At 38.4% G+C, this 27421-nt stretch overlaps 1 protein-coding gene across 1 annotated transcript in view; it reads right to left on the reverse strand.

The window, feature by feature from the left end:
- Positions 1–10962: 10962 nt before the first annotated feature.
- LOC127228796 (solute carrier family 22 member 19) overlaps positions 10963–27421 on the reverse strand; it is a 35589-nt gene continuing 19130 nt past the window's right edge. The window contains exons 7-10 of the mRNA XM_051193865.1: positions 21623–21837; positions 21077–21185; positions 12771–12974; positions 10963–11131 (exon numbers count right to left, since the gene is read on the reverse strand). Coding sequence (XP_051049822.1) covers positions 11071–11131; positions 12771–12974; positions 21077–21185; positions 21623–21837 — 589 coding nt within the window. The 3' untranslated portion in view covers positions 10963–11070. The remainder of the gene's footprint in view (positions 11132–12770; positions 12975–21076; positions 21186–21622; positions 21838–27421) is intronic.

Consider the following 27421-nt stretch of genomic DNA (forward strand, 5'->3'; position numbering starts at 1 on the left):
AGTTCCTTTATTGTACAATGTTGTTTTGGCTATCCTGAATCTTTTGTTTTTACATATAAAGTTGAGTGATTGTCCTTTCAAGATCTATAAAGAATTGTGCTGGGATTTTGATGGGGAGTGTATTGAATTTGTAGATTGCTTTTGGCCAAGATTGTCATTTTTACTATGTTGATCCTACCTATCCAAGAACTAGTATCTTCTTTAATTTCTTTATATAAAAACTCAAAGTTCTTATTATATAGGTCTTTCACTTGTTTGGTTAGCATTACCCCAAGATATTTTTATGATGTTTGTGGCTATTATAAAGGGTGATGTTTCTCTGATTTCTTTCTCAGTTCCTTTATTGTCTGTATATAGTAGGGCTAGTGATTAATTTTAGTTAATCTTATATCCTGCCACTTTGCTGAAGGTGTTTATCTGCTGTAGGAGTTCCCTGGTAGAGTTTTTTGGGTTGCTTATATAAACTATCATATCATCTGCAAATAGTGACAGTTTGACTTCTTCCTTTCCAATTTGTATCCCATTGATCTCTTTTTGTTTTATTATTGCTCTAGCTACAACTTCAAGTACAATTTTGAAGAGATATGGAGAGAGTGGGGAGCCTTGTCTTGTTCTTGATTTTAGAGGAATCACACTGAGTATCTCTCCATTTAGTTTGATACTGGCTGTTGGTTTGCTGTGTATTGCTTTTATTATGTTTAGGTATGTTCCTGTTATCCCCGATTTCTCCAACACCTTTATCATGAAGGGATGTTGGATTTTGTCAAAGGCTTTTCCAGCATCTAGTGAGATGATCATGTGGTTTTTCTTTTTTCAGTTTGTTTATATGGTGGATTGAATTTATAGATTTTCATATGTTGAACTATCCCTGCATCCCTGGAATGAAGCCTACTTGATCATGATGGATGATTTCTCTGATGTTTTCTTTGATTTGATTTGCTAGTATTATATTGAGTATTTTTGCATCAATGTTCATGAGGGATATTGGTCTGTAGTTTTCTTTTTCAGTTGTGTCTTTGTGTGGATTGGGTACCAAGGTAATTGTCATCTTGTAAAAAGAGTTTGGTAATGAACTTTCTGCTTCTATTGTGTAGAACAATTTGAGTAGTATTGCTATTAGCTGTTCTTTGAATTTCTGGTAGAATTCTGCATTGAAGCGATCTGGCCTGGGCTTTTTTTTTTTTTTTTTTTTTTTTTTTTGTTGGGAGACTTTTGATGACTGTTTCTATTTCATTAGGGGCTATTGCTCATCTGTTCTTGATTTAATTTTGGTAAGTGATATCTATCCTGAAAATTGTTCATTTCCATGAGTTTTCGAATTTTGTGGCATACAGGTCTTTGAAGTATGACCTGAAAATTCTCTGGATTTCCTCCGTGTCCATTGTTATGTTCTCTTCTCATTTCTGATTTTGTTAATTTGCATGTCTTCTGTCTGTCTTTTGATTAGTTTGGATAAAGGTTTGTCTGTTTTGTTGATTTTTTCGAAGAACCAGCTCTTTGTTACATTGATTCTTTGTATTGATTTCCTAGTTTCTACCTTATTGATTTCAGCCCTCAAATTGATTATTTCCTGGCTTCTACTCCTCCTGGATGAGTTTGCTTCTATTTGTTCTAGAGCTTTCAGTTGTGCTGTTAATTCTCTTGTGTGACTTTTCTCCAGTTTCTTCATGTGGACACTTTGTGTTATGAACTTTCCTCTTAGCACTGTTTTCAAAGTGTCTCTTTGCGCATTCATTTTCATTGAATACTAGGAAGTCTTTAATTTCTTTATTTCTTTCTTGACCCAGGAGTGATGCAATTGAGCATAGTTAAATTTCCATGTGTTTGTAGGGTTTCTGCAATTTGAATTCTAATTGAATTCTAATTCTAGTTGAATTCTAATTTTAAAGCATGGTGGTCTGATAAAATACAGGGGGTTATTCCAATTTTTTGTACCTGTTGAGGTTTGCTATATTGCCCATTATGTGGTCGATTTTAGAGAAGGTTCCACGTGGTGTTGAGAAGAAGGTATATTCTTTCGTGTTTGGATGGAATGTTCTATAAATGTCTGTAAAACCCAATTGGGTCATAATTTCTGTTGGTTCTTTTGTTTCTTTGTTAAGTTCCTGTCTGGTGGACCTTTCTAGAGGTGAGAGTGGGGTGTTCAAATCTCCCACTACATGTGTGTGATGTTTTATATGTGATTTGAGTTTCTTTAATGAATGTGGGTGCCCTTGTATTTGGGGCATAGATGTTCAGAATTGAGACGTTATCTTGATGGATTTCTCCTGTGATGAATGAGAAATGACCTTCTTCATCTCTTTTGATTAATTTTAGTTTAAAGTCTAATTTGTTAGATGTTAGGATTGCTACACCCACTTGTTTCTTGGATCCATTTGATTGGAAAATCTTTTCCCAACCCTTAACTCTTAGATAATGTCTGTGTTTGAAGTTGAGGTGTTTCTTGTATGCAGCAGAAGGATGGATTCTGTCTTTGCATCCATTCTGTTAATTTGTGTCTTTTTATAGGTGAGTTAAGACAATTAATATTGAAGGAGAGTAAGGACCATTGATTAATTGTTTTGGATTTGGTGGTGGTGTCGTATTGTGTTTGGGTTTCCCTCCATTTTTTTTTTTTTTTTTTTTTTTTTGGCTGTTGGTAAAGTAGGATTATCTATTGCCTTTGTTTTTGGGGTGTAGTTAACTTCCTTGAATTAGAGTTTTCCTTCCAGAACTTTCTGTAGGGCTGGATTAGTTGATATGTATTATTTAAACCTGATTTTGTTATGGGATATCTTGGTTTCTCCACCTACACTGATTGAAAGCTTTGCTGGGTATAGTAGTCTGAGCTGGCATGTATGGTCTCTTAGCATTGGTAGAATATCTATCCAGGACCTTCTGGCCTTTAGAGTTTCCATGGAGAAGTAAGGTGTAATCTGTAAGGTTTACCTTTATATGTTATTTGGCCTTTTTCCTTTGCTACTCTTAATATTATTTCTTTATTCTGTATTTTTTTTTTGTGTTTTGATTATTATGTGGCAAGGGAACTTTTTTGTGTGTGGGTCACTCTATTTGGTGTTCTGTAAGCATCTTTTATTTCATTGGCATGTCTTTCTTTAGGTTGAGAAAGTTTTCTTTTATGATTTTGTTGAATATATTTTCTGCACTTTTGAGTTGGGTTTCTTCACCTTCTTCTATACTTATTATTCTTAAGTTTGGCCTTTTCACGGTGTCCCATATTTCCTGGATATTTTGTGTTAGGGATTTGTTGAACTTAAGATTTTCTTTGGTCGATGAATCTAGTTTATCTTCAGTGCTTGAGATTCTCTCTTCCATCTCTTGTATTCAGTTGGTTATGCTTGCATCTGTAGTTCCTGATTGTTTGCCTAGCTTTTCTATGTTCAGTATTCCATCAGACTATGTTTTATTTTTTTTTTATTGTCTCTATTTCAGTTTTCAAGCCTTGCACTATTTAAATTGTTTCTTGCAATTTTTAGTTTGTTTTTGCCTCCATTTCTTGAATTTTTTGTTTGTTTTTTTCTTCCATTTTCTTAAGGGATTTTCTCATTACCTCTTTGAGGGTCTCTATTATTATCATAAAATTATTTTTATGGTTGTTGTCTTCTGCTTCATCTGTGTTGGGATGTTCAAGTCTTGCTGGTGTGGAGTCCCTAGTCTCTGGTGATGTCATATTGATCTTTCTGCTGTTGACTGTGTTCTTACACTGTCGTCTACCTATCCCTTCTTCCAGTGAGTACTGGTGGCTTCTCTCCCTCTCCTGGTGGGTACAGGACCATGTTTCTCTTCTGCTGGATGTAAGCAGATCCAATAGTCTGATGGCTCTTCTCTTCCAGTGAGTGGTGGTAGGACTTCTCTCGTGGTTGAAGATGGGGCCAGGATGCTGGCAGACTCTGGATGGGCTGGTCCACTGGTCTGGGCTCCCCCAAACATAGTGCCCATTCCTCAGGAGGCTCTGAGCAGGGCACCAGAAGACAGGCCAGAAACAGGCCCACACTTACCCCCACCCGTGGGTAGAGGTGGGACTAGGACACAGGCAGACTCTGGATAGGCTGGTCTGCTGGGATGGGCTCCCCTGTGTGCAGTCCCCAGTCTTCAGGATGCTAGGAGCAGGGCACTGGAAGGCAGGCTCCTCCTGTGGGTGGAGGAAGGACCAGGATGGCAGGCTCTGGATGGCCAGTCCACTGGGACAGGCTTCTCCACACACAGTCCCCAGAAGAAATTATAGTATCTTCCAGTAATGAGGAAATATCCTCCTTATGGAAAGATAATGAATATTGGCAAAGAGCTTGCAGTAATTTTTGGGAAAGATTAGCAACAATTATCCCAAAAGTGAGAGAATAAAATTCATAAAAAAGACTATTTGGACCCTTCACACATTGTAAGGAAAACACCAATCTCTGGAGCAAATCAGGTAAGGCAGGATATATAGTTGATATAAGTAAAGCAGTTAAAAGCCCTTATAACTCTATTCAAAAGGCAGAATTGTATGCCATTTTCATGGTACTTATGGACTTTACAGAACCTCTCAATATAGTTACCAACTCCCAATCAATATGCAGAGAGAGAGTTGTCTTACACATTGAAACTTCTGGATTTATTCCTGATGATACAGAATTAACATCATTATTTCTACAATTACAAGAAATAATCAGGAATAGGAATCATGTATGTATGTATGTATGTATGTATGTATGTATGTATGTATGTATATATCACACCAGATCCCATACAGGTTTGCCAGGTCCTCTAACACAAATAAGGTAATGATAAAATTGATTATTAATAGAAGGTTCTGAGTCTGGAGGCCTCAGCATTTCATTTAAAAAGCACCACATGAATAGCAAAGGTTTAAAAAAGGATTTTTCCCCCACCAAAATCCAGAGACCCGAGGGCAGGCCCAAACCATCCAGCACCTTATCAGCAAATCTCTCATTTCAGAAAACACAGAATGAAGCAAAGAGACGGCATATTCCCTTCAAAGGCCTGCCTTTATGATCTACTTTTGACACTTTGAATATTGATCTACTCTCTGGGGACTAATGCTGAAAATATAAACTTTTAGGCTACCTAAGCTCAAACATATTAAACCCTGATCACTGTGTGACTGGCACATTGATCTGACTTACTTTATAAAGAGGAGATTAGATGTTCAACAAAATAAACATACTGCAACACAATAGCATACAGTATCCAGACTGTCATTGTGCTTTCCATCTTCATGTGGCTTTTTTATTACTCTATTCTTCTTCTTTTATTGTTTCATTTTTTGAGACAGGGTTTCTCTGTGTGACTTTTGCCTGTCCTGGAATTAACTCTGCATACCAGGTTCACTTTGAAATCACAGAGATCTGCTTGCCTCTACCTCCTGAGCAGGAATTAAAGGCATGAGCCACCACACCCAGCTACTTTCTCTTTTTTCTATTTTTTTTAAACCACTTTATCCTGTTTCTTTTTCTCTCCCAAGCCTACATATATTTTAAAACACACTGTAAACCTTTAGAGGTTTTTCTTTATCTGAATCTGTTTTTACTGTAAATCTTTATCTTTTTCTGGCCACAAGTCTTTTATCTGAAACAACATTGGTCAAATGAAAGCCACAGCTGTTTTAACTGAAGTCTATGCAAGATGGTGGGGTATGTTTACTGCCAGCACTGAGAGCTGTGCTCACCACCTTGGTCTAAGCTGCCATCCAGCAGCATATTCGTCACAGAAAAAATCTATCAATACAAAATCTCAATTCTGAACATCTATGCCCCAAATACAAAGGCACCCACATTCATAAAAGAAATGCTACTAAAACTCAAAGCTCACATAAAACCTCACACACTTATAATGGAAGACTTCAACACTCTACTCTCATCACTAGACAGGACCACCAGTCAGAAACTTAACAAAGAAACAAAAGAACTAACACAAGTTATGTCTCAATTGGATTTAACAGACATCTATAGAACATTCCATCCAAACACAAAAGAATATTCCTTCTTCTCTGCTCCACATGGAACCTTCTCTAAAATTGACCACATACTAGGTAACATAACAAACCTCAATAGATACAAAAAAATTGGAATAACCCCCTGTATCTTATCAGACCACCATGCTTTAAAATTGGAATTCGACAACAACATAAATCGCAGAAATCCTACAAACTCATGGAAACTGAACAATGCGCAATTGCACCATACCTGGGTCAAAGAAGAAATAAAGAAATTAAAGACTTCCTAGAATTAAATGAGAATGAAGACACAACATACCCGAACTTATGGGACACCTTAAAAGCACTGCTATGAGGGAAGTTCATTGCACTAAGTGCCCATATGAAGAAAATGGAGGACAATCACTTAGAGAATTAACAGCACAACTGAAAACTCTAGAACAAAAAGAAGCAAACTCACCCTGGAGGAGTAGATGCCAGGAAATAGTCAATTTGAGGGCTGAAATCAATAAAGTAGAAACCAGGAAAACAATACAAAAACAATCAATGAGACAGAGTTGGTTTTTTGAGAAAATCAACAAGATAGACAAACCTTTATCCAAAACTAATGAAAAAGCAGAGAGAGAACATGCAAATTAACAAAATCAGAAAGGAAAAGGGGGACATAACAATGAACACAGAGGAAATCCAGACAATTTTCAGGTCATACTTTGAAAACCTGTACTCCACAAAATTTGAAAATTCAAAGATGAACAAATTTCTGGATAACTATCACTTACCAAAATTAAATCAAGAACAGACAAATAGACCTATAACCCGCAATGAAATAGTAGCAGTCATCGAAAGCCTTCCAACCAAAAAAAAAAAAAAAAAAAAGCCCAGGGCCAGATGGCTTCAGTGAAGAATTCTACCAGAAATTCAAGGAAGAGCTAATACCACACAATAGAAACAGAAGGTTCATTGCCAAACTCTTTTTATGAGGCTTGGTACCCAAGCTACACAAAAACACAACTAAGAGAAAATTACAGACAAATATCCCTCATGAACATTGATGCAAAAATACTGGCAAACTGAATCCAAGAATATATCAGAGAAATCATACACCATGATCAAGTAGGCTTCATCCCTGGATTGCAGGGATGGTTTAACATATGAAAATCTATCAATGTGATCTGCCATATAAACAAACAGAAAAAGAAAAACTACATGATCATCTCCCTAGATGCTGAAAATGCCTTTGACAAAATTCAACACTGTTTCAGATTTCTTATTTTCTCTATGCTATTATTGTCTTAAGACCTCGGAAGTTCAGTTTTAGTGTTGATCAGTGGAGTTCTGGTAAGCTAGTAGAGCACTGATTGCTATTATCAGTCACAAGCTCAAGATTTTAAATTTACTTTGGTTGTTATTAGATTCCTTCATTCTTACCAAGACATGTAACTTCTGCATTCAAGTTCATTTGAATCCTCAAGTGTATTACTATTCAGGAGGAGGAGGCAGGGTACCTTTAGAACTTTTTCACTGGAGTTGCTGATGCCCCTAGTAATAGCGTTGAGGATAACAGACTCAGTAGAACTGGGAATTGCTGGGCTTGTCACTGATAGTCAAAACTTTAAGCACCTGAGTCAATGGATTGCTCAAGATCTACCTGAACTGAAAACACCTGTCAGCTACCTGACGTCCTCTCTAGACTCCCTGACAGTGGTTATACTACAGAACAGATGTTCACTCTTCCTGGCTCTCAGAGAACATGTTATTTTTATGTCAATAACTTGGGAATAGTCAGAGGAAGTTTGAATCTAGTTAAACAAAAATTTAAGGAAAAAGAACAATTGCATTCAAATAGTCAAAATTGGTATGAGTCCCTATTCTTCTGGTCCTTATGGTTAAGTATCTCACTTAGCGCCTTGGTAGGTTCCTAATTACTTACTTTACTCACTCTCACTTGTGGGCCATTTGTTCTGAATGCATTATAAAATCTGTAAATCATTATAAAATCTGAAACTAATGGTTCTGAGGAGACATTATGAACACCTGTGACCTATTTCTATCAGAGAAGATCTCTAATGATTTACAGAACTTTGTAACAGGAGAGAGGCATGTTGCAGAACAGCTGACTCTGTTTTTTTCTTTATAGTTTAACTCTGCATTATTCCCTACAGTGTCTGCTGTCATCATCCCAGAAGCCACAGACTAAACTGATGCTCAACTTCTTGATTTGTTATTCATCAATGGTATTGTGAATTGCACATTACAAATCGTTTCCATTGTCTTGAGAATCAACTTGTCATAAAATCTTTCGTGGTATGTTAACTGTCTGACCACCAGCCTATAATGTGTACCTTTCCAATGATCATAACAATTACTGCAAAATTCTCTTTTTAATCACATGCTTGCTTACTATAAAGTGGTTCCTCAACTTTAGTTGATTGTCATTTTTATGTTGCTACCATGGAAAACTGAGAATTTGCCTCCGCCATAGGTAAATGTTTCCCTTGAAACATCTTGGTGGTGCTAGCTCCTGGTATTGACACCACAACACAACAAAATCCTTCCGTTTATGATAGCTTGTTACCCATTAGCCATTTGTTTCAGACTCCAGTCCCTGGAAGATATGTTCCCAGTAACCCTGACTTTATGCACCCCCCAAAAAAAATGTACAGCTGTAACCACCTAGTTGTTGTTATGACTAAATGCTTTCTTGGCTTCTGTAACCTGCTTTTCAGACCTTCATTTCACCTTAACTTTGTAACCTTGAAAGATCAAAACACCTCTTGCTTTTCTGGCTCAGATACTTGAGGTCTTCTTGAGGTTTTTGCCTTTAAAATCCTTTCCTCAGCCCCATGCTCACAGCAATCTCAAGTTTGGCTCAGAGATTTTTGTCCTGCTAGTAGTAATCAATACATTATTTGATTATAGTTGGAATGAGTCTATAGTCTTTCCCTAGGGGGTCAGAAACTGAGAACATACATATATTCAAAAATGGCATACCCTACAGCTTTGGCACCAGGGGATATAAAAATTCTTTGACTGAACTTAATTACTGTGGTTATCTGTTACGATCTCCCTTAGGTCATTTTATTTGGAGGACACCAGCAAGATCCCCATGCCTTTAGGAACTCAGCCTTTCTTTCTAGAGAGAGGGTTTCAGTGGAAGTATCCCTGACAAACCTTGTAGTCTTCTGCTCCTCTCAGTAAGTCTAGAGCAGTCTGGAACAACTTCAGTGTTCCCATACAACAAAACAGAGTCCTTGTAACATTCCTAGTGAGTGGTTGAGGAAGACCAGCCCTATGGGGAGCCTTCTTCTGGATCTGACAGGTAAGCCTTTCTGGGGGAGGCCTCTTCTAGACTGGGAAGAATATGTGAATATGTCTCCAGCAGTCCCCCAGTGCTTAATTGGGACAGGCATACAGAGAGATGTGATTTTGTAGTTCTGCTCTCAAGAGAGATCCAGCTTCAGTTTTGTTTGAACAAATAGCCAGGCAACTTTGTAAATTACCAAGGAGGATATTTAATTGATTTTCTTGACTTTGCTAGTGGGGCTTTTTTTTTTTTTTTTTTTTTTTTTTTGTCTGTTTCTTGAGAGGGATGTTTGGCTGACTGTGCAGTGTGATTTAAAGAGAGAATGATCATTGGCCTTTGACCAAGTTTCTTAGATTTCACTGCTTGGTAGCACTCTCTGTATGCCCATTGTTTATGCTCACTGTTCCTTTGGTTTGTTTTATCTTTTTGTCTGCAAAATACCTATTTCCCCCTTTCCATTCTGGGATAGGAAGTTTCCATCCACACAAAACCACCCCCAGATCACCCCCAGGGTCACCTGCTCTCACTTGGATTCTCACTTGTCCCCAAAACTTGGGAACTATGAAAGGAACGTTCATAGCACCTAGTGCCTTCATAAAGAATTTGGAGAAATTTCATACTAATGTGTACTGAGATATTTACTTTGTCTCCTTTTGTGGCACTGACCACTCCCATTGGGGGTGGAGCCAGGGGCGGAAGTGGAACTAGGTCTGAGGAGGAGCTAGGATTGCTTGCAGCACTGTGACAGGAGCACTTCCGGAGGCATCTTTGGGACCAGGAACCTGCTGATGTTCATCTGTCTATGTTGTGAGTTATTTCTCCCTGAATAAACATCTATTCAGCCTATTTGTTTCTCCTGATACTTATTAAACATCAATACTAACGACTTAACAGCACACCTGAAATCTCTAGAACAAACAGAAACAAAGACACCCAAGAGGTTTAGATAGCAGGAAATAATCAAACTGGGGTTGAAATCAATAAAGTAGCAACAAAGAGAAACATACAAAGGATCAATAATAAAGAGTTGGCTCTCTGAGAAAATCAACAAGACAGACAAACCCTTACCCAAACTAACTAAAGGGTAGAGAGAATGTCTAAATTCACAAAATCAGAAAGGAAAGGGGGGGAAATAACATTAGACACTGAGGAAATCCAGATAATTATGAGGTCATACGAAACCTTTACACACATTTGGAAAATCTAAAAGAAATGGACTTATTTTCTTGATACCACATACCAAAATTAAACCATGATCAGGTAAACAATTTAAACAGACCTGTAATCCCCTAGGAAGTAAAAGCAGTCATTAAAGGTCTCCCAACCAAGGATCTATACCTCTTATTTCCTTTTCATCTTCCTATGTAACCACCGCAACCCTTCTGATGGAGACATCCCTACGGCATCCACACTTCCTTGGCCACTCTTGGTCTTGTGTGAGTGTCCACTATACTCACAGTCAATGTTGGCCTCTGTCTTTCTATTGTGAGAGGCCCTGTACCCTCTTGGGAGTGGGGCAGGCATAGACTTAGGGGTGCTACCCTTTTCATGCCTGTGTCCCCTTTTCTAATTCAGATCCCTATAACAGGAAAGCCCGACTATATCCTCAGTTTTCTGACAAAATCAAAGCCCTACATTTCCTTCTGGCATCTGTTGTCTGTACCCATGGACAGATCAGGAATGATTGTCAGGACTTCTTTTGTCTCTGTTTACTTCAGTGGACACGGAAGGTACTGTGGCAAAGGCAAAATTATCCTGGAACATGACATTTTGTGTGACATGTTTCTTTATCCTGTTATTTATTTGATCATGGGCCAATTCCTGGAGTTCTTTAAAACTTTGTCACTTTGATGATAGTGCCTTCCTCTTTTGTTTGTCTTGAAACTTTCAACCTAGAACACAACAAACACCAGTAACATGTAAATGAACCTGAAAGGGCACAGAGAATAAAAGTATCACCTGAATTAATAAGAGCAAACTCATCCTTCACCTATCAGCTTTTATAAAATCCAAGATTCCTACTAAAGGATTTGAGCAAATCTGAGGATCTAAGAACCAACTTCTCTCTAGTGACTCTGTGAATCTGCTTTGATGCTTACTATTTTGGTGGTCATAGCATTCTCCAAGGAGGTTTGAAGGTAAAGTAACATGGAAATACATAACAATTTAAATATCCTCCCCATTCTTTTCTGCTCCATGACCTCATTATTGACTATGCCATTTTTTCTTTCTTTCTTTCTTTCTTTCTTTCTTTCTTTCTTTCTTCCTTTTCTTTCTTTCTTCCTCTCTCTCTCTCTCTTCCTTTCTTTTTCTCTCTCTTTCTTTCTTTTTTTTTTAGACACTGTGACTACTTCTCTCTCAGTAATTACATGAACAAACAGACAAAAAGTTCAGTTAATATATAAAAGGGTTAACTAAATATCTACCAGTCTTCTCAGACTTGAATATTTGTTTTTCACACAGTAATTGTTACAGCGAGAGTGTGACGTGCCCCTCACAGGGCTGTGTGTTTGAACACTGAGTCCCCTGCTCATAGTGGTGTTGGGGGGCAGTGTCTGTGGAACCTTTGGGAGTTGATGCCCAACAATTGGACATAGTTGCCAAAGGTGGGCCTTTAAACAGCTCATAGAAGGTTCCAGACTAGCTCTCCTGTTTCCTGTCTGTGGTTACATGTTCAGCCTGGACTATGTCATCTTTTCTATGTGAATGTTTCATCCTTTGCAAAACTGAGATGTTCTGAGTCTAATAACAAAGAGTCCTTCCCTCGGTTGCACTGTCGTCTGTGTCTGGTTATCTAGGCTTGTATGGGATTGTCTCTAAGCTGTTCAGTGATCATAGCAGACTCCCAAGCCTCAGTACTCATTGGACTGTTGGTAACTGAGTTTGAAGTGTGAAATTCCATTTGCATTTGTGCATGGTTGTGAAATATATACAAGAATATCTGTTTCATGGGTTAAAGCAAATCCTCAATGGAGACTGTTTCCTGCCAAAGAAGGAGGTCCTGAGTTCAATATCTAGGACTCGTATAAAAGGTAGGCATGGGCACACATGCTTCTAACCCTAGTACTGTGGGAAGAAGAGTCAGGAATCTCAGTGGCACTTGTTGGCCTCCATCCCAGGCCCTGGCTAATTGACAGAAATCTCAAAATGAAACAAAACTGAGAATATAAGAGGCCCTTATCTGGCCTCTGCATAAGTACATACATCATACATGTAACACATTAACGCATACACTTCATATGTCTTATAACAAGAACATATTGGACAGAATACATAATTTTGCCTACTTACCAAAAACTCTAGTATATCCTAGTAGGGCTGGTCTTTGTGTCTAGAGAAATCCAAGCTCATTTGAATCTCCTTTATAAAGGGATATAGGTAAGACTCATATGCCAAATGCAATGACCAAATGGGAAAATGCCTAAATGTCTGACTGCTTAAGAGATATGGTCTGAATCATATTTTACATTCTATATTATAGACCATTGACATACATGTCCCCTCTAAGCAAGAGATAGATGTGTTACTCACTCATTTTCCACATCTTGGATGGAGTCAGGCAGAGGCTTATTCTTGGTCTCAGGAAGGAGAAGAAAAATAAGGCCACCAATGATGGAGAGTACTCCATAGATGATCCAGGGTAAGTTGGTAGAGTACATGGTGAGGATCATTAAAAGAGGAGACAGGGATGCTCCCATATTAGTAAAAAGTCCAATTACTCCCATTGCTCTTGCCCTTGAAGCATAAAACATAATTCATAAAAATATTGTGCAAACTTGAGCTCATTGCACTTGTGATTTAGCATCTTGCATTAATCGTGAGAGTCAAAGTGCAGTACATTTTAACTCACGGATGTTGGTAACTTACTTTGCTTTGGAAATTTCTGTTTTATTTGATAGTAGTTTTTGACAAGGTCAAAGTATAAAGCCACCTATAATATAACCCATACTCAGAAAGGTAAATGCCACATTTTCTCTTGTGTGTAGTTCTTAGATTTTAGCATTTGTGGAAGTCTCTCTCTTGTGTGTGTGTTCGTGTGTCAGTGTTATGGGTATAGGGTATGAAACTAGGAAGGTCAACATGAAAGAGGCAAGAAAAAGTCCTAAAAAGAAGAGATTATTTGTTTCTGTAGGGCTATACATGACTTCATGTCCAGGCCTCCAGTAGCACAGACACTGAGATCAACAATTAATAAATAGAATCACCAGAAATGGGGAAGTTTCTGTAAGGCAAAGGACACTGTCAAACAAGACAAAACAACAGCATTAAGAATGGGAAAAGATCTTCACCAATCCCACATCTTTCAGAGTGCTGCTTTCCAAAATATACAAAGAACTCAGGAAAATAGACATCAAAATACCAAATAATCCAATTTAAAAATGAGGTACAGATCTAGTAGAGAATTCCCAAGAGAGGAATCTGAAATGGCCAAAAGTCTCCCTGGCTCTCCTACGCCCTCTGCTTGAGGTGGTTGTTTGGCCAGCTCAGGTCCAACACCTCCCACTCTCTCCTTGGAACTTCCTGGGTAGGCTCTGTGCGTAATGGACTTTCCATGCCACACAGGATCATCCAGAGCCTGCCCTCACCTCAATCTTGAACGTCCTATGCCCTCTGCTTGAGACCTCCAAGATAGCTCTGACCATCCAGAGTTATTGACATCGAAGTCCTGACCCACCTATACCCACCAACACTGGGAGAGGAGAGTAGAGAGAGAGACCCCACTTTCACCCTCCAGAAGAAGGAATGGGAAGATGGCAGTATAAGAACACATTTAACAGTAGAAAAACCAATATGACACCTCCAGAATCTAGGAACTCTGCACCAACAAGACCTGAACACACCAATGCAAATGAAGCAGAAAAGAATTACCTTAAAAACAACTTCATGAAAATGATATGGGCCCTCAAAGAGGATATGAGAAAATCCCTTATAGAAATAGAAGAAAAATCAAACAAACAAACAAAAACAAAACTGAAAAAAATAGAGAGAAAGACGAACCAAAAAAATTTCAAGAAATCAACAAATCTCTTAAAGAAAGCAAGGGAAGCCAAGAAAAAAAACAATAAAACAGATGAAGGAAAAAATTCAAACAATTAAAGACCTGAAAACTGAAATAGAGACAATAAAGAAAACACAAACTGAGGAAATGCTGGAAATAGAAAAGCTGAGTAAATGATCAGGAACTACAGATGCAATCATAACCAACAGAATGCAAGAGATGGAAGAGAGAATCTCAGGTGCTGAAGATAAACTAGAGGAAATCTTAAATCCAACAAATCGTTAACACAAAACATACAGGAAATGTGGGACACTGTGAAAAGGCCAAACTTATGAATAATAGGCATAGAAGAAGGTGAAGAAGTCCAGCTCAAAGGTGCAGAAAACATTCAACAAAATAATAGAAGAAAACTTTCCCAATCTGAAGAAGGACATGCCCATGAAAGTACAAGAAGCATACTGAACACCAAATAGACTGGACCAAAAAAAAAAAAAAAAAGCCCTCGCAGCATAATAGTCAAAACACAAAGCATACTTAATAAAGAAAGAAAATTAAGAACAGTGAAGGAAAAAGGCCAGGTAACATTGAAAGGCAGACTATCAGAATTATACCCAACTTCTCTATGGAAACACTGAAAGCCAGAAGGTTCTGGATAGATGTTCTACAAACACTAAGAGACCATGGATGCCAGCCCAGACTACTATACCCAGCAAAACTCTCAATCACTATAAATGGAGAAAACAAGATATTCCATGACAAAACCATATTTAAACAATACATATCCACAAATCCAGCCCTACAGAAAGTTCTGGAAGGAAAACTCCAACCCAAGGAAGTTACCTACACTCACAAAAGCATAGGCAATAGATAATCCCGCTTTACCAGAAGCCAAAAGAAAAATCGAGGTAAATCTACTCACAATACCACCACCACCACCACCAAATTCAAAACAAACAAGAATTAACAACCAATGGTCCTTAATTTCTCTCAATATTAATGGTCTCAAATTGCCTATAAAGACACAGGTTGAGGCCTGAGGTCTGCGTGCAGGGGAGTCCACTGTAGCAGCCCGGCCCATTCTGAGGCTGCCAGCAATCTGATCCCACCCCTCCAATCACAGGAGGGGCAAGCATGGGCCTGTTTCCAGCTATAGTCCTGATAACAGTCTGGTATTGGCACAAAAATAGACAGGTAGACCAGTGGAACTGAATTAAAAACCCTGATATTAACCCACATACCTATGAATACCTGATTTTTTTTTTTTTTTTACAAAGAAGCTAAATTCATACAATGGAAAAAAGAAAGCATCGTCAACAAATGGTGCTGGCATAGCTGTGCTGGTGTGTAGAAAACTGCAGATAGATCCATATCTATCACCATGCACAAAACTTAAGTCCAAATGGATCAAAGACCTCAACATAAACCCAGCCACACTGAACCTCTTAGAAGAGAAAGTAGAAGGTACCATTCAAGGAATTGATACCACTTCCTGAACATAGCACCAATAGCACAGACACTGAGATCAACAATTAATAAATGGGACCTCCTGAAACTGAGAAGCTTCTGTAAGGCAAAGGGCAAAGTCAACAAAACAAAACGGCAGCCCACAGAATGGGAAAAGATCTTCACCTACCCCACATCTGTCAGGGGGCTGATCTCCAAAATATACAAAGAACTCAAGAAGCTAGTCACCAAAACACCAAATAATCCAATTAAAAAGTGGGGTACAGAACTAAATAGAGAATTCTCAATAGAGGAATCTAAAATGGCTGAAAGACACTTGAGAAAGTGTTCAATATCCTTAGCAATCAGGGAAATGCAAATCAAAACAACTCTGAGACAACATCTTACTCCTGTCAGAATGGCTAAAATAAAAAAACACCAATAACAGTTTATGCTGGAGAGTATGTGGAGAAAGGGTAACACTCCACCATTGCTGGTAGGAGTGCAAACTTGTACAGCCACTTTGGAGATCTGTATGGCAGCTCCTCGGGGAAAATGGGAATCAGTCTACCACAAGATCCAGCAATTCCACTCTTAGGCATATACCCAAAAGATGCACATTCATTCAACAAAGACATCTGTTCAACTATGTTCATAGCAGCATTATTTGTAATAGCCAGAACTTGGAAGCAACCTAGACATTCCTTAACTGAAGAATGGATGGAGAAAATGTGGTACATTTACACAATGGAGTACTCTCAGCAGAAAAAAAAAAAGGAATCTTGAAATTCGAAGGCAAATTGATGGAACTAGAAGAAACCATCGTGAATGAGGTAACCCAGTCACAAAAAGACAAACATGGTATGTACTCACTCATATATGGATTTCAGACATAGAGCAAAGGGTCACCAGCCTACAATTCATACCAACAGAGAAACTAGGAAACAAGGAGGACCCTAAGAGGGACATACATGGTCCCCCAGAGAAGGGGAAAGGGACAAGATCTCCTGAGCAAATTGGGAGCATGGGGGAGGGGAGAGAGAGTTAGGAGAAAGAGAAGGGGAGAACAGGAGGGGAGAGGAGAATATAAGGGGGAAAATAGAGGAGAGCAAGAAAAGAGATTCCTTAATAGAGGGAGTCATTGTAGGTTTAAAGAGAGATCTGGCACTAGGGAAATGTCCAGAGATCCACAAGGATGACCCCAACTAACAATATAAGCAGTAATGAAGAGGTCACCTTAAATGTCCTTCCTCTATATTGAGATTGATGACTACCTTAAATGTCATCCTAGAACTTTCATCCAATAGCTAATGCAAGCAGAAGCAACACCCACAGCTAAACACTGAGCAGAACTCCTAGAATCCAGTTGTAGAGTGGGAGGAGTAATGAGAAAAGGGGTCAAGACCATGTTGGGGAAACCCACAGAAACACCTGACCTGAGCAAGTGGGCACTCATGGACCCCAGACTGACAGCTAGGGAACCAACATAGGACTGAACCAGTCAGTTAGAGGTCCTGGGCAGTCTATGGGGCCTTGAGCGCTGGAACCAGTATTTATCCCTACTGAACGAATGGACTTTGGGAGACCATTCCCCCATGAAGGAATATCTTCTCACCCTAGATACATGGCGAAGGGCTTAGGCTCTCCCCCAAATGATATGATTTGATGATCCCCCATGGAGGGCCTCACTCTCCCTGGGGAGTGGATGGGGAGTGGAATGGGGAGTGGATGGAGGGCATGGGAGAGTGGGAGGGAGAGGGAACTGAGACTGATATGTAAAGTAAGATTGTTTCTAACTTAAATAAAAATTATAAAAAAGTAAAATAAAGGCTGTATACAATAATTAAATGGAAAAACTGGGAGTAATACTTCTAAAATCAGGAAGGATACAACATTGCATACTCTTTCTTCTCTTACTTGATATAGAGCTTGATGTTTTAGCTACAGCAATTAGACAGATCAAGAGAAGCACACAAAAAAGATGACAGCAGGAAGGGAAGAAGTCAAACTGTCCCTATTTGCGGTTGACTGATTCTTTACTTAAAAGATTTTATTGACTTTACTAGAAAACTCTTGGACCTACTAAATACTTATTAAATCATTATTTGGGGGAAAAAAAGCAGTAGCCTTCATTTGTATCATCAGTTTACTCTACGGAAAAGAAATTAGGTAAAATATCCCATTCAAATTACCGCCCCAAGAAGTATCTAGGAATATGTTTCATTTGGTGCAACACTCAATTCAAAGTCTCTTTCTCTTAACACCTTAGGCTTAATACCTAAAGTGATGAAATGTCTAGAAAAACTTTAGGGTTACCATTTAAGATATTAGATTGGCCAAACTTTCCAAATAGAACACCAAGTAGATTCTGTGTGACACAATGGTACACAGACAAATCTCAGGTATCAAGAGATGGAACTACATGAAAAGAAAAAGGTATTGCACAGCAAAGCAAATGATTGGGAGAAGAAATAGCTTTGAAGAAAGCTTTACTAGCTACACGCCAAAGGTTTTCTATCCAGAATTTTCAAATTGCAGAAACTAAACACCGAATAAATAAAACAGTTCATCAACAAATGAGCAAATAAATCAAATAGATAGTTTCTGAAAAAAATCAAAGACAGAAACACAAATGGCTGATGCTCTTTTAAGAAATGTTCAATATCCCTAGAAGTTGAGGTAAAACAAATTTAATCTACTTTGAGATTTTACCTCACCTTAGTCAAAATGGCTATCATCAAGAAATCTGACAGAAAGCAAGGAAAGAGATACCATAATAGAGAGAGCCATTATGGGCTTAACGAGAAATCTGGCACTAGGGAAAGCTCCAGGGATCCACATGGATAACCCCAACTAAGAATCTAAGCAATAGTGGAGAGGTTACCTTAAATGCCCTTCCCCTATAATGAGACTGATGACTACTTTAAATGCCATCATAGAGCCTTCATCTAGTAGCTGATGGAAGCAGAAGCAGAGATTCACAGCTAAGCACTGAGCAGAACTCTTGGAATCCAGTTATAGAAAGAGAAGGGTGATGAGCAAAGGGATCAAGACCATGCTGGGGAAACCCACAGAGACAGCTGAACTGAGCAAGTGGGAGCTCAAGGACCCCAGACTGACAGCTGGGGAACCAGCATAAGAACGAATTAGGCCCCCTGAATGTGGGTGTCAGTTGGGGAATTTGGACAGTCTATGGGGCCTCTGGTAGTGGATCCAGTATTTATCCGTAGTGCATGAATGGGCTTTGGAAGCCCATCCGTGTGGAGGGATACTCTCTCAGCCTGGATACCTGGGGGAGGGCCTAGGTCCTGTCCCAAATGATGTGACAGACTTTGATGATCCCTTATGGGAGGCCTCACCCTCCCTGAGCAGTGGATGGGGGTAGAGTGGGGAGCTGGTGGGGACAATGAAATGGAGAGGAAACTGGGATTGATATGTAAAATAAGGTTGTTTTTTATTTAAATAATGATTAATTAAAAAAGAAATCTGATAACAAATATTCAAGAAGCTGTGTGGAGAGAGTATCACTAATTCACTGTTGGTATGATGCAAATTAATATAGCTATTGAGAAAGTCGGTTTGGAGATTTCTCAAAAAAAATTAAAAGTATAACTACCAAAGAACCTAACAATTGTACTTTTGGACATGAATCCAGAGACCTCCATATTCTGTTATAGAAATATCTGCACCCCATGCTTATTGTTGGCATAATTATGATAGCAAAAACTGGGATGAAACTAGCTATTCACCAACAGTTGATTTGAATATTGAAAATGTGGTTTGTATACATAGACAAAAAAATGGAATACTAATCTGCTCTTGGGAAGAATGAAATTATATAATTTATAGGAAAATAGATGGACTTAGGATGTATAATAATGAGGTCTCACAGCTCGGAAAAAGCTACAGGTTATCCCTTATTTCTAGACTCTAGTCAATAATGTGTATGTATCTGTAAATAAATATACATGTGTGTACAGTATAACAAGTAGAAAAGAGAACAAGAAAAGTGGAGCGTTAGGGAATGCAGAAGGAATGAATTCTTGTAATGGACAGGAAATATAAAAGTTATTCATTGAAATATATATATTTTAAGTCTAACTAATTTTAGTGTGTGACAAAGCTGCTTTGGAAATCAGTATGGTGGTTTCTCAGAATATTGGGAATCAATCTACCTCAAGACCCAGCAATATCACTCTGGGGAATATACCCAAAGGATGCACACTCACACCTCAAGGACTCTTGCTCAACTATGTTCATAGCAGCATTATTCTTAGTAGTCAGAACCTATAAACAACTTAGATGCCCCTCAACCAAAGAATGAAAAAGGAAAACGTGCTACATGTACACAATGGAGTACTACTCGGTGGTAAAAATAAACAATGATATCTTGAAATTTGCAGGCAAATGGATGGAACTAGAAAAAACCATCCTGAGTGAGGTAACCCAGACCAAGAAATAAAAATATAATATCATATGTACTCACTTAAAACTGTATATTAGACATAAAGAAAAAAAACAATCTACAGGCCACAACCCCAGAGAACCTAGATAATAAAGATGACCCATCCATAATACGTGGATCCATCTATGAGGGGGAAAAAGATGAGATCTCCTGAATTAAATTTGGAGCATGGGGAGGTGGGTGGAGGGAGGAGGAGAGAAGGGGAGTAGGGAAAATTGTCTAGCTCAATAACAATAAAAAATGGCAAAAAAATGTGTGTGATATTTTTTGATTTGCAAATATTTCTTATTATAAAGTTTATAATGTTAAAATTTAGAGGTAGGGGAGATTGGTAGTGTGCATTGATATGAAATGATGAGGTGGCTACTGGCATGAGGAAGAGCTAGTAGAAGAGGGAACAAGGGGGTGAAAATGTTTGTGAAAATGTTATTATTAAATCCATTACTTACAATACACAGGCAGGTACACAAGTACATGCAGGTGTATGTACCCACACACAAGTGTCTGTACCCCCCCACAGATGTGTGTGTGTGTGTGTGTGAGAGAGAGAGAGAGAGAGAGAGTGCAAAAAGATGTGATGTAGCACCAGCTGAGAAGAAAGAATTCAGCAGGAATGGGTCATAGTTAAGAGTGATTGATAGAAGGTGAACACAACCACAGTACAGTCTGTATCTGCATGAAACTGCTAAAACAAAGTTAAATCTCATAAAAACCTAATTATAAATTAAAATAACTGAAGTTCTACTCATAGCACTTATGTTTTGGGTGTCTCTAATTATTCACATAAGATATTTATTAGTGTGTACAGCTGGTTCGCAGCTGGACTTAATCTATCACACAAAAAGCAAACTTCCAATAAACGTCTATACTTGCAGCATTATAATTGATTACTGTTGATAAGTACCCAGGTGCTTACATCAACTCACGTACCTGATCACTGTGGGTAGAAGTTCATTTGTGTACAGGTTATTACTGCTCAAAAACATCATGGAATTTGTGATTGCCAGTATCATAAAAACCAAACGGAGAGTCTGCATTTCTGTGGAGAGGAAAATGACAGTGATCATTTCAAGATAAAGGAATTTACTTTTCACTTCCCAAGTGGGAATAGAGAGTGAGTAAACTGTACAGAGAGGTATAAGTCCTCACTGACTAATAATTTAAGAAAGGTGACCTATCTGCATGTATGGTCTGTGGAGAATCAACACTTGTGGTCTACTGTATTCACACACCTGGCATCTCTGACATTGCTTCAGAAGTAGAGAGCTTCTTTAGTCTAGGAGACAACTCATTGGCTTTCATCTTTACTGATTTTCACTCTTCCCTTAGTATGTGAGTGGATGAATGTTCCTAAATGTCTGGTTATATTCTCGGGATATATATTTATTTCTCATAAGTAGGATCTGAATAAACATTGAGGAAAGGTACAGGATCTTTTTTTTTTTTTTTCTATCTCACTCTAAGCTCTTTATTCACCTTGTGGGACAAACACTATAACAAGCATGGAGATTCCAAACAGGAAACTGAGAAATAGTTGATATATCCTACAGCCAATGTGGTTCAGTAAAAAGCTTCCAGCAACAGAAGCTGGGATGGACACTGTTCCAGAGACACATCGCAGTAGGATGACATTAATATTTAGATGTTGGAGATGGATGGAGAAGCCCATCAGAGGGATAATTGCTGTAAATCTAAAAGAAACAAAGTAGAGTGTCAAATCATATAAGCAAGAATATCATTACCCCAAGAAGACAATTTTTGTTGTTAAAGCATAATGGCATATCTATACTTTGGAATATTTACTTGACTAATAATTAATAATCAACATGAAATCACTGTATTCTGATATGATATGTTATTTTTTTGGATTTCTAAGGAAAGATAGAGGATTGTAGAATGCATGTTAGTTCAAATCAGCTTGACTTAGGTTATAACTTTTGTAATTTTAAAAATATTTTATTAATTCTATGAAAAGTACATGTAATGTATTTTGATGACATTCTTCCCTAACTCTTCCTTGTAACTTCTCCCTTGCCCATCCATGCATCTTTACCACCTGCAGCTTAATAGCTTCTTTTTTATGTAACTTCTCCCTTGCCCACCCATGCATCTTTACCACCTGAAGCTTAATTGCTTCTTTTTATTTTCATTGAAAATATAAGTTTTGGTTGTGAGCCTAGCCTTTAATGGATGAGCCATCTCTCCAGCCCACTGAATCCCCCTCCCCCTGGGGACAGTCCCAAACCATCCAGCACTGCATCTGCCATCATTGGAGCCTTGACCCCACCCCTACACAGAGAGAACGCCCAGAGACCTGGGGTACCCTCCCCTTCCCCAAACCATGAAGCACTGCATTGCCCACCATTGGAGCCGTGGCCTTGCCCCCCACTGGGCGAGGAAGATCAACCACCTAAGCCAAGGCTCCACCTACAACAATTGGAGAAAGAGACACCCTGAATCACTAGCTCCACCTGCACCCACTGGAGGAAGAGATGGGTAGACAACAGTATGAGATATATTCAACAACACAAAGAGTAATATAAAACCACCAGAGTCTAGGGATTCTACACCAGCAACACAGATGAAGCAAAAGAAAACAACATTAAAAATAACTTTATGAAGATGATAGAGGCCCTTAAAGAGGAAATGAGAAACTCCCTTAAAGAAATGGAAGAAAAAACAAACAAAAAATTGGAAGATATGGAGGAAAAGACAAGCCAAAAAAGTTCAAGAAATCCACAAATCTCTTAAAGAAAGCAAGAAAAGCCAAGAAAACACAATCGAACAGGTGAAGGAAACAGTTCAAGACTTGAAGACAAATAGAGGCAATAAAGAAAACAAATTGAGGGAATGCTGGAAATAGAAAAGGTGGGTAAATGATCAGGAACTATAGATGCAAGCATAACCAACTGAATACATGAGATGGAAGAGAGAATCTCAAGTACTGAAGGTAAACTAGAGGAAATAGATTTCATTGACCAAAGAAAATCTTAAATCCAACAAACCCTTAACACAAGACATCCAAGAAATGTGGAACACCGTGAAATAATAGGTATAGAATAATAATAGGTATAGAAGGTGAAAAGTTGAGCTCAAAGGTGCAGAAAACATATTCAACAAAATTATAGAAGAAAACTTCACCAACCTAAAGAAGGACATGCCTATGAAAGTACAGAACACCAAATAGACTGAACAAGAAAAAAGGTCCCTGGCCACATAATAATCAAAACACCAAACATACAGAATAATGAAAGAATATTAAGAGCAGTAAAGGAAAAAGACCAAGTAACATATAAAGCCAGACCTATCAGAATTATACCTGACTTCTCAATGGAAACTCTGAAAGCCAGAAGGTCCTGGATAGATGTTCTGCAAACACTACCAGACCATGGATGCCAGTCCAGGCTACTATGCCCAGCAAAACTCTCAGTCACTACAGGTAGAGAAAACAAGATATTCCATGACAAAACCATATTTAAACAATACATATCACAAATCCAGCCCCACAGAATGAACTGGAAGGAAACTCCAACCAAAGGAAGTTAGCTACACTAACAAAAACACAGGCAATAGATAATCCTACATTACCAACAGCAAAAAAGGGGGGTTGGGCAAACAACAAATCCAAAAATAACAGAAATCAACTATCAATGGGCATTAATATCTAATATCAATGGTCTTAATTAGCCTATAAAAAGACACAGGCTAAAAGAATGGTTAGGAAGACAGAATTCATCCTTTTGCTGCATACAAGGAACACCTCAACTTCAAAGACAGATGTTATCTCAGAGTAAAGGGTTGGGAAAAGACTTTCCAATCAAATGGAACTAAGAAACAAGCAGGTATGGTTATCCTAATATCTAACAAATTAGACTTCAAACCAAAATCAATCAAAAGGAATTTGTCACAGTAAATATCCATCAATATGAAATCTCTGTTCTGAAGAACATCTACACCCCAAATACAAAGGAACACACATTCTTAAAAGAAACATTACTAAAACAAATCACACATAAAAACCCCACGCACATATAGTGGGAGACTTCAACACTCCATTCTTACCACTGGACAGAACTACCAGACAAAAACTTAACAAAGACATAAAGGAATTAACAGAAGTTGTGGTCCAATTGGTTTTAATAGACATCTATAGAACATTCCATCCAAACACAAAAGAATATACCTTCTTCTCAGCCCCACATGGAACCTTCTCTAAAATCAACTTCAACAGATACAACAAAACTGGAATAACCCCCAACATATTGGCAAATTGAGTCCAAAAACACATAAGAAAAACTGTCCACTATGATCAAGTAGGCTTTATCCCAGAGTTGCAAGGATGTTTCAACATAGGAAAATCTGTCAATGTAATCTACCGTATAAACAAACTGAAAAAGAAAAATCACATGATTATCTCACTAGATTGTGGGAAAGCCTTTGACAAAATCCAACACCCCTTCATGTTAAAGGTATTGGAGAGATCAGGGGATAAAAGGAACATACCTAAACATAATAAAAGCAATAGTACAGCAAGCCAACAGCCAACATCAAACTAAATGCAGAGAAACCCAGTGTTTTGGGAATAAAGCAAGGCTGTCCACTCTCTTCATATCTATTCAATATTGTACTTGAAGTTCTAGCTAAAGCAATAAAACAACAAAAGGAGATCTAGTGAATACAAATTGGAAAGGAAGAAGTTAAACTTTCACTATTTGCAGATGATGTGATAGTTTACATAACTGACCAAAAAAAATTCTACCAGGGTACTCCTACAGCTGATAAGCACCTTCAGTAAAGTGGCAGGATACAAGATTAACTCAAAAAAAATTCAGTTGCCCTCCTATGTACAGATGATAAATGGGCCAAGAATTCAGAGAAACATCACCCTTCATAATACCCACAAATAACATAAAAAATATCTTGTGATAACTCTAATCAAACAAGTGAAAGACCTGTTTGACAAAAACTTTAAGTCTTTAAAGAAAGAAATTAAAGAAAATGTCAGAAAGTGGACAGATCTCCCATGCTTTTGGATAGGTAGGATCAACACAGTAAAAATGGCAATTTTTTTTTCCTTTTCTTTTTTTTTTTTTTTTTTTTTTTGGTTTTTTTCATTTTTATTTTACATATGGATCCCAGTTTCTCCTCTCCTTCCCTCCCTCCTTCCCATCCACCACCACCACCTTCCCCTCTCATCCCCCTCCACTCCACAAGTAGAGAGATGCCTTCCAGGAGGGGTCAGCTAAATCTAACCCTGCCTCTAGGTTATAGGAGTATCCCTCCATGGGGAATGTGCTCCCAAAGTCCTTTTGTGAACCAGGGATACATCCTGGTTACACTGCCAGAGGTCCCTTAGACTGCCCACGACTTCTAACTGAGACCCATGTTTAGGGGGTCTGAGTCAGTCCAATGCTGGTTTCCCAGCTATCAGTCTGGGGGTCCATTAGCTCCCCCTTGATTAGGTCAGCTGTCTCTGTGGATTTCTGTAGCCTGGTCTTGTTCCCATTTTCTTATTAAAAATGGCAATCTTACCAAAAGCAATCTATCCATTCAATATAATCCCCATCAAAATCCCAGCACAATTCTTCTCAGACCTTGAAAGAACAAAACTCAGTTCCCTCTCCCTCCCATTGATATGTAAAATAAGAAAAAATAATTTTAAAAAATTCAGCTTCAAAAAAATAAAGTGCTATTATGAAGGAAAAAAGGAAGAAAGAAAGAAAGAAAGAAAGAAAGCAAAACTCAACTTTGTATAGAAAAACAAAAACCCCAGGATAGCTAAAACAACCCTGAACAAAAAAGGAACTTTCAGAGACATCATCATCCCTGACTTCAAGCTCTACTATAGAGCTATAGTCCTGAAAACAGCTTGGTATTGGCACAAAAACAGACAGGCAGGCCAATGGAATCAAATCAAAGAGCCTGATATTAGTTCACACACCTATGAACACCTGATTTTTGACAAAAAAGCTAAAACTACACAATGGAAAAAAGAAAGCATCTTCAACAAATGGTACTGGCATAACTGGATGCTGACATGTAAAAGATTATAGATGGATCCTTATTTATCACCATGCACAAAACTTAAGTCCAAATGGATCAAAGACCTCAACGTAAATCCAGCCACATGGAACCTCTTAGAAGAGAAAGTGGGAGACACCCTTGAACAAATTGGTACAGGAGACCACTTCCTGAACATAACACCAGTAGCACAGACACTGAGATGGACAATTAATAAATGTGTCCTTCTGAAACTGGAAAGCTTCTATAAAGCAAAGGACACAGTCAACAAGACAAAATGACAGTCCATAGAATGGGAACATATCTTCACCAACCCCACATCTGTCAGAGGGCTGATTTCCAAATATACAAAGTACTCAAGAAGCTAGTCACCAAAACACCAAATAGTTCAATTAAAAAATGAGGTACAGATCTAAATAGAGAATTCTCAAGAGAGGAATCTCAAATGGCCAAAAAGTACTTAAGAAATTGCTCAGGGAGGGAAGGAGAGGAACTGGGATTGATATGTAAAATAAGAAATATATATATATTTGCTCAACATCAGGGAAATGCAAATCAAAACAACTCTGCGATACCTTCTTACACCTTTCAGAAAGGCCAAAATCAAAAACACCAATGAAAGTTTATGCTGGTGAGAATGTGGAGAAAGGGAAACACTCCTCCACTGCTGGTGGGAATGCAAACTTGTACAGCCACTTTGGAAATCAGGAAAATGGGAATCAGTCTACCTCAAGATTCAGTAATTCCACTCTTAGGTATATACCCAAAAGATGCACATTCATATAACAAGGACATCTGTTCAACAATGTTCATAGAAGCATTATTTGTAATAGCTAGAACCTGGAAGCAACCTAGATGCCCCTCAACTGAAGAATGGATAAAGAAGAGGTGGTACATTGACACAATGGCGTACTACTCACAGAAAAAAAAAATGAAATTTTGAAATTTACAGACAAATGGATGGAACTAGAAGAAACCATCCTAAGTGAGGTAGCCCAGACACAGAAAGACAAACATGGTATGTACTCACTCATAAGTGGCTATTAGACATAGAGCAAAGGATCACCAGCCTACAATCCACACCTCCAGAGAAGTTAGGAAACAAAGAGGACCCTAAAAGAGACATACATGGACCCGCCCCCAAGAAGAGGAAAGGGACAAGATCTCCTGAGCAAATTGGGAGCAGGAGAGGGGGAGCAGGAGAGGGGAGAAGGGGAGGAGGGAGTAGAACATGAGGGGTCAGGAAGGTCAAGT

This window comes from Phodopus roborovskii, unplaced genomic scaffold, assembly GCF_943737965.1.
Source record: "Phodopus roborovskii unplaced genomic scaffold, PHOROB, whole genome shotgun sequence".
NCBI classification, from domain to species: domain Eukaryota; kingdom Metazoa; phylum Chordata; class Mammalia; order Rodentia; family Cricetidae; genus Phodopus; species Phodopus roborovskii.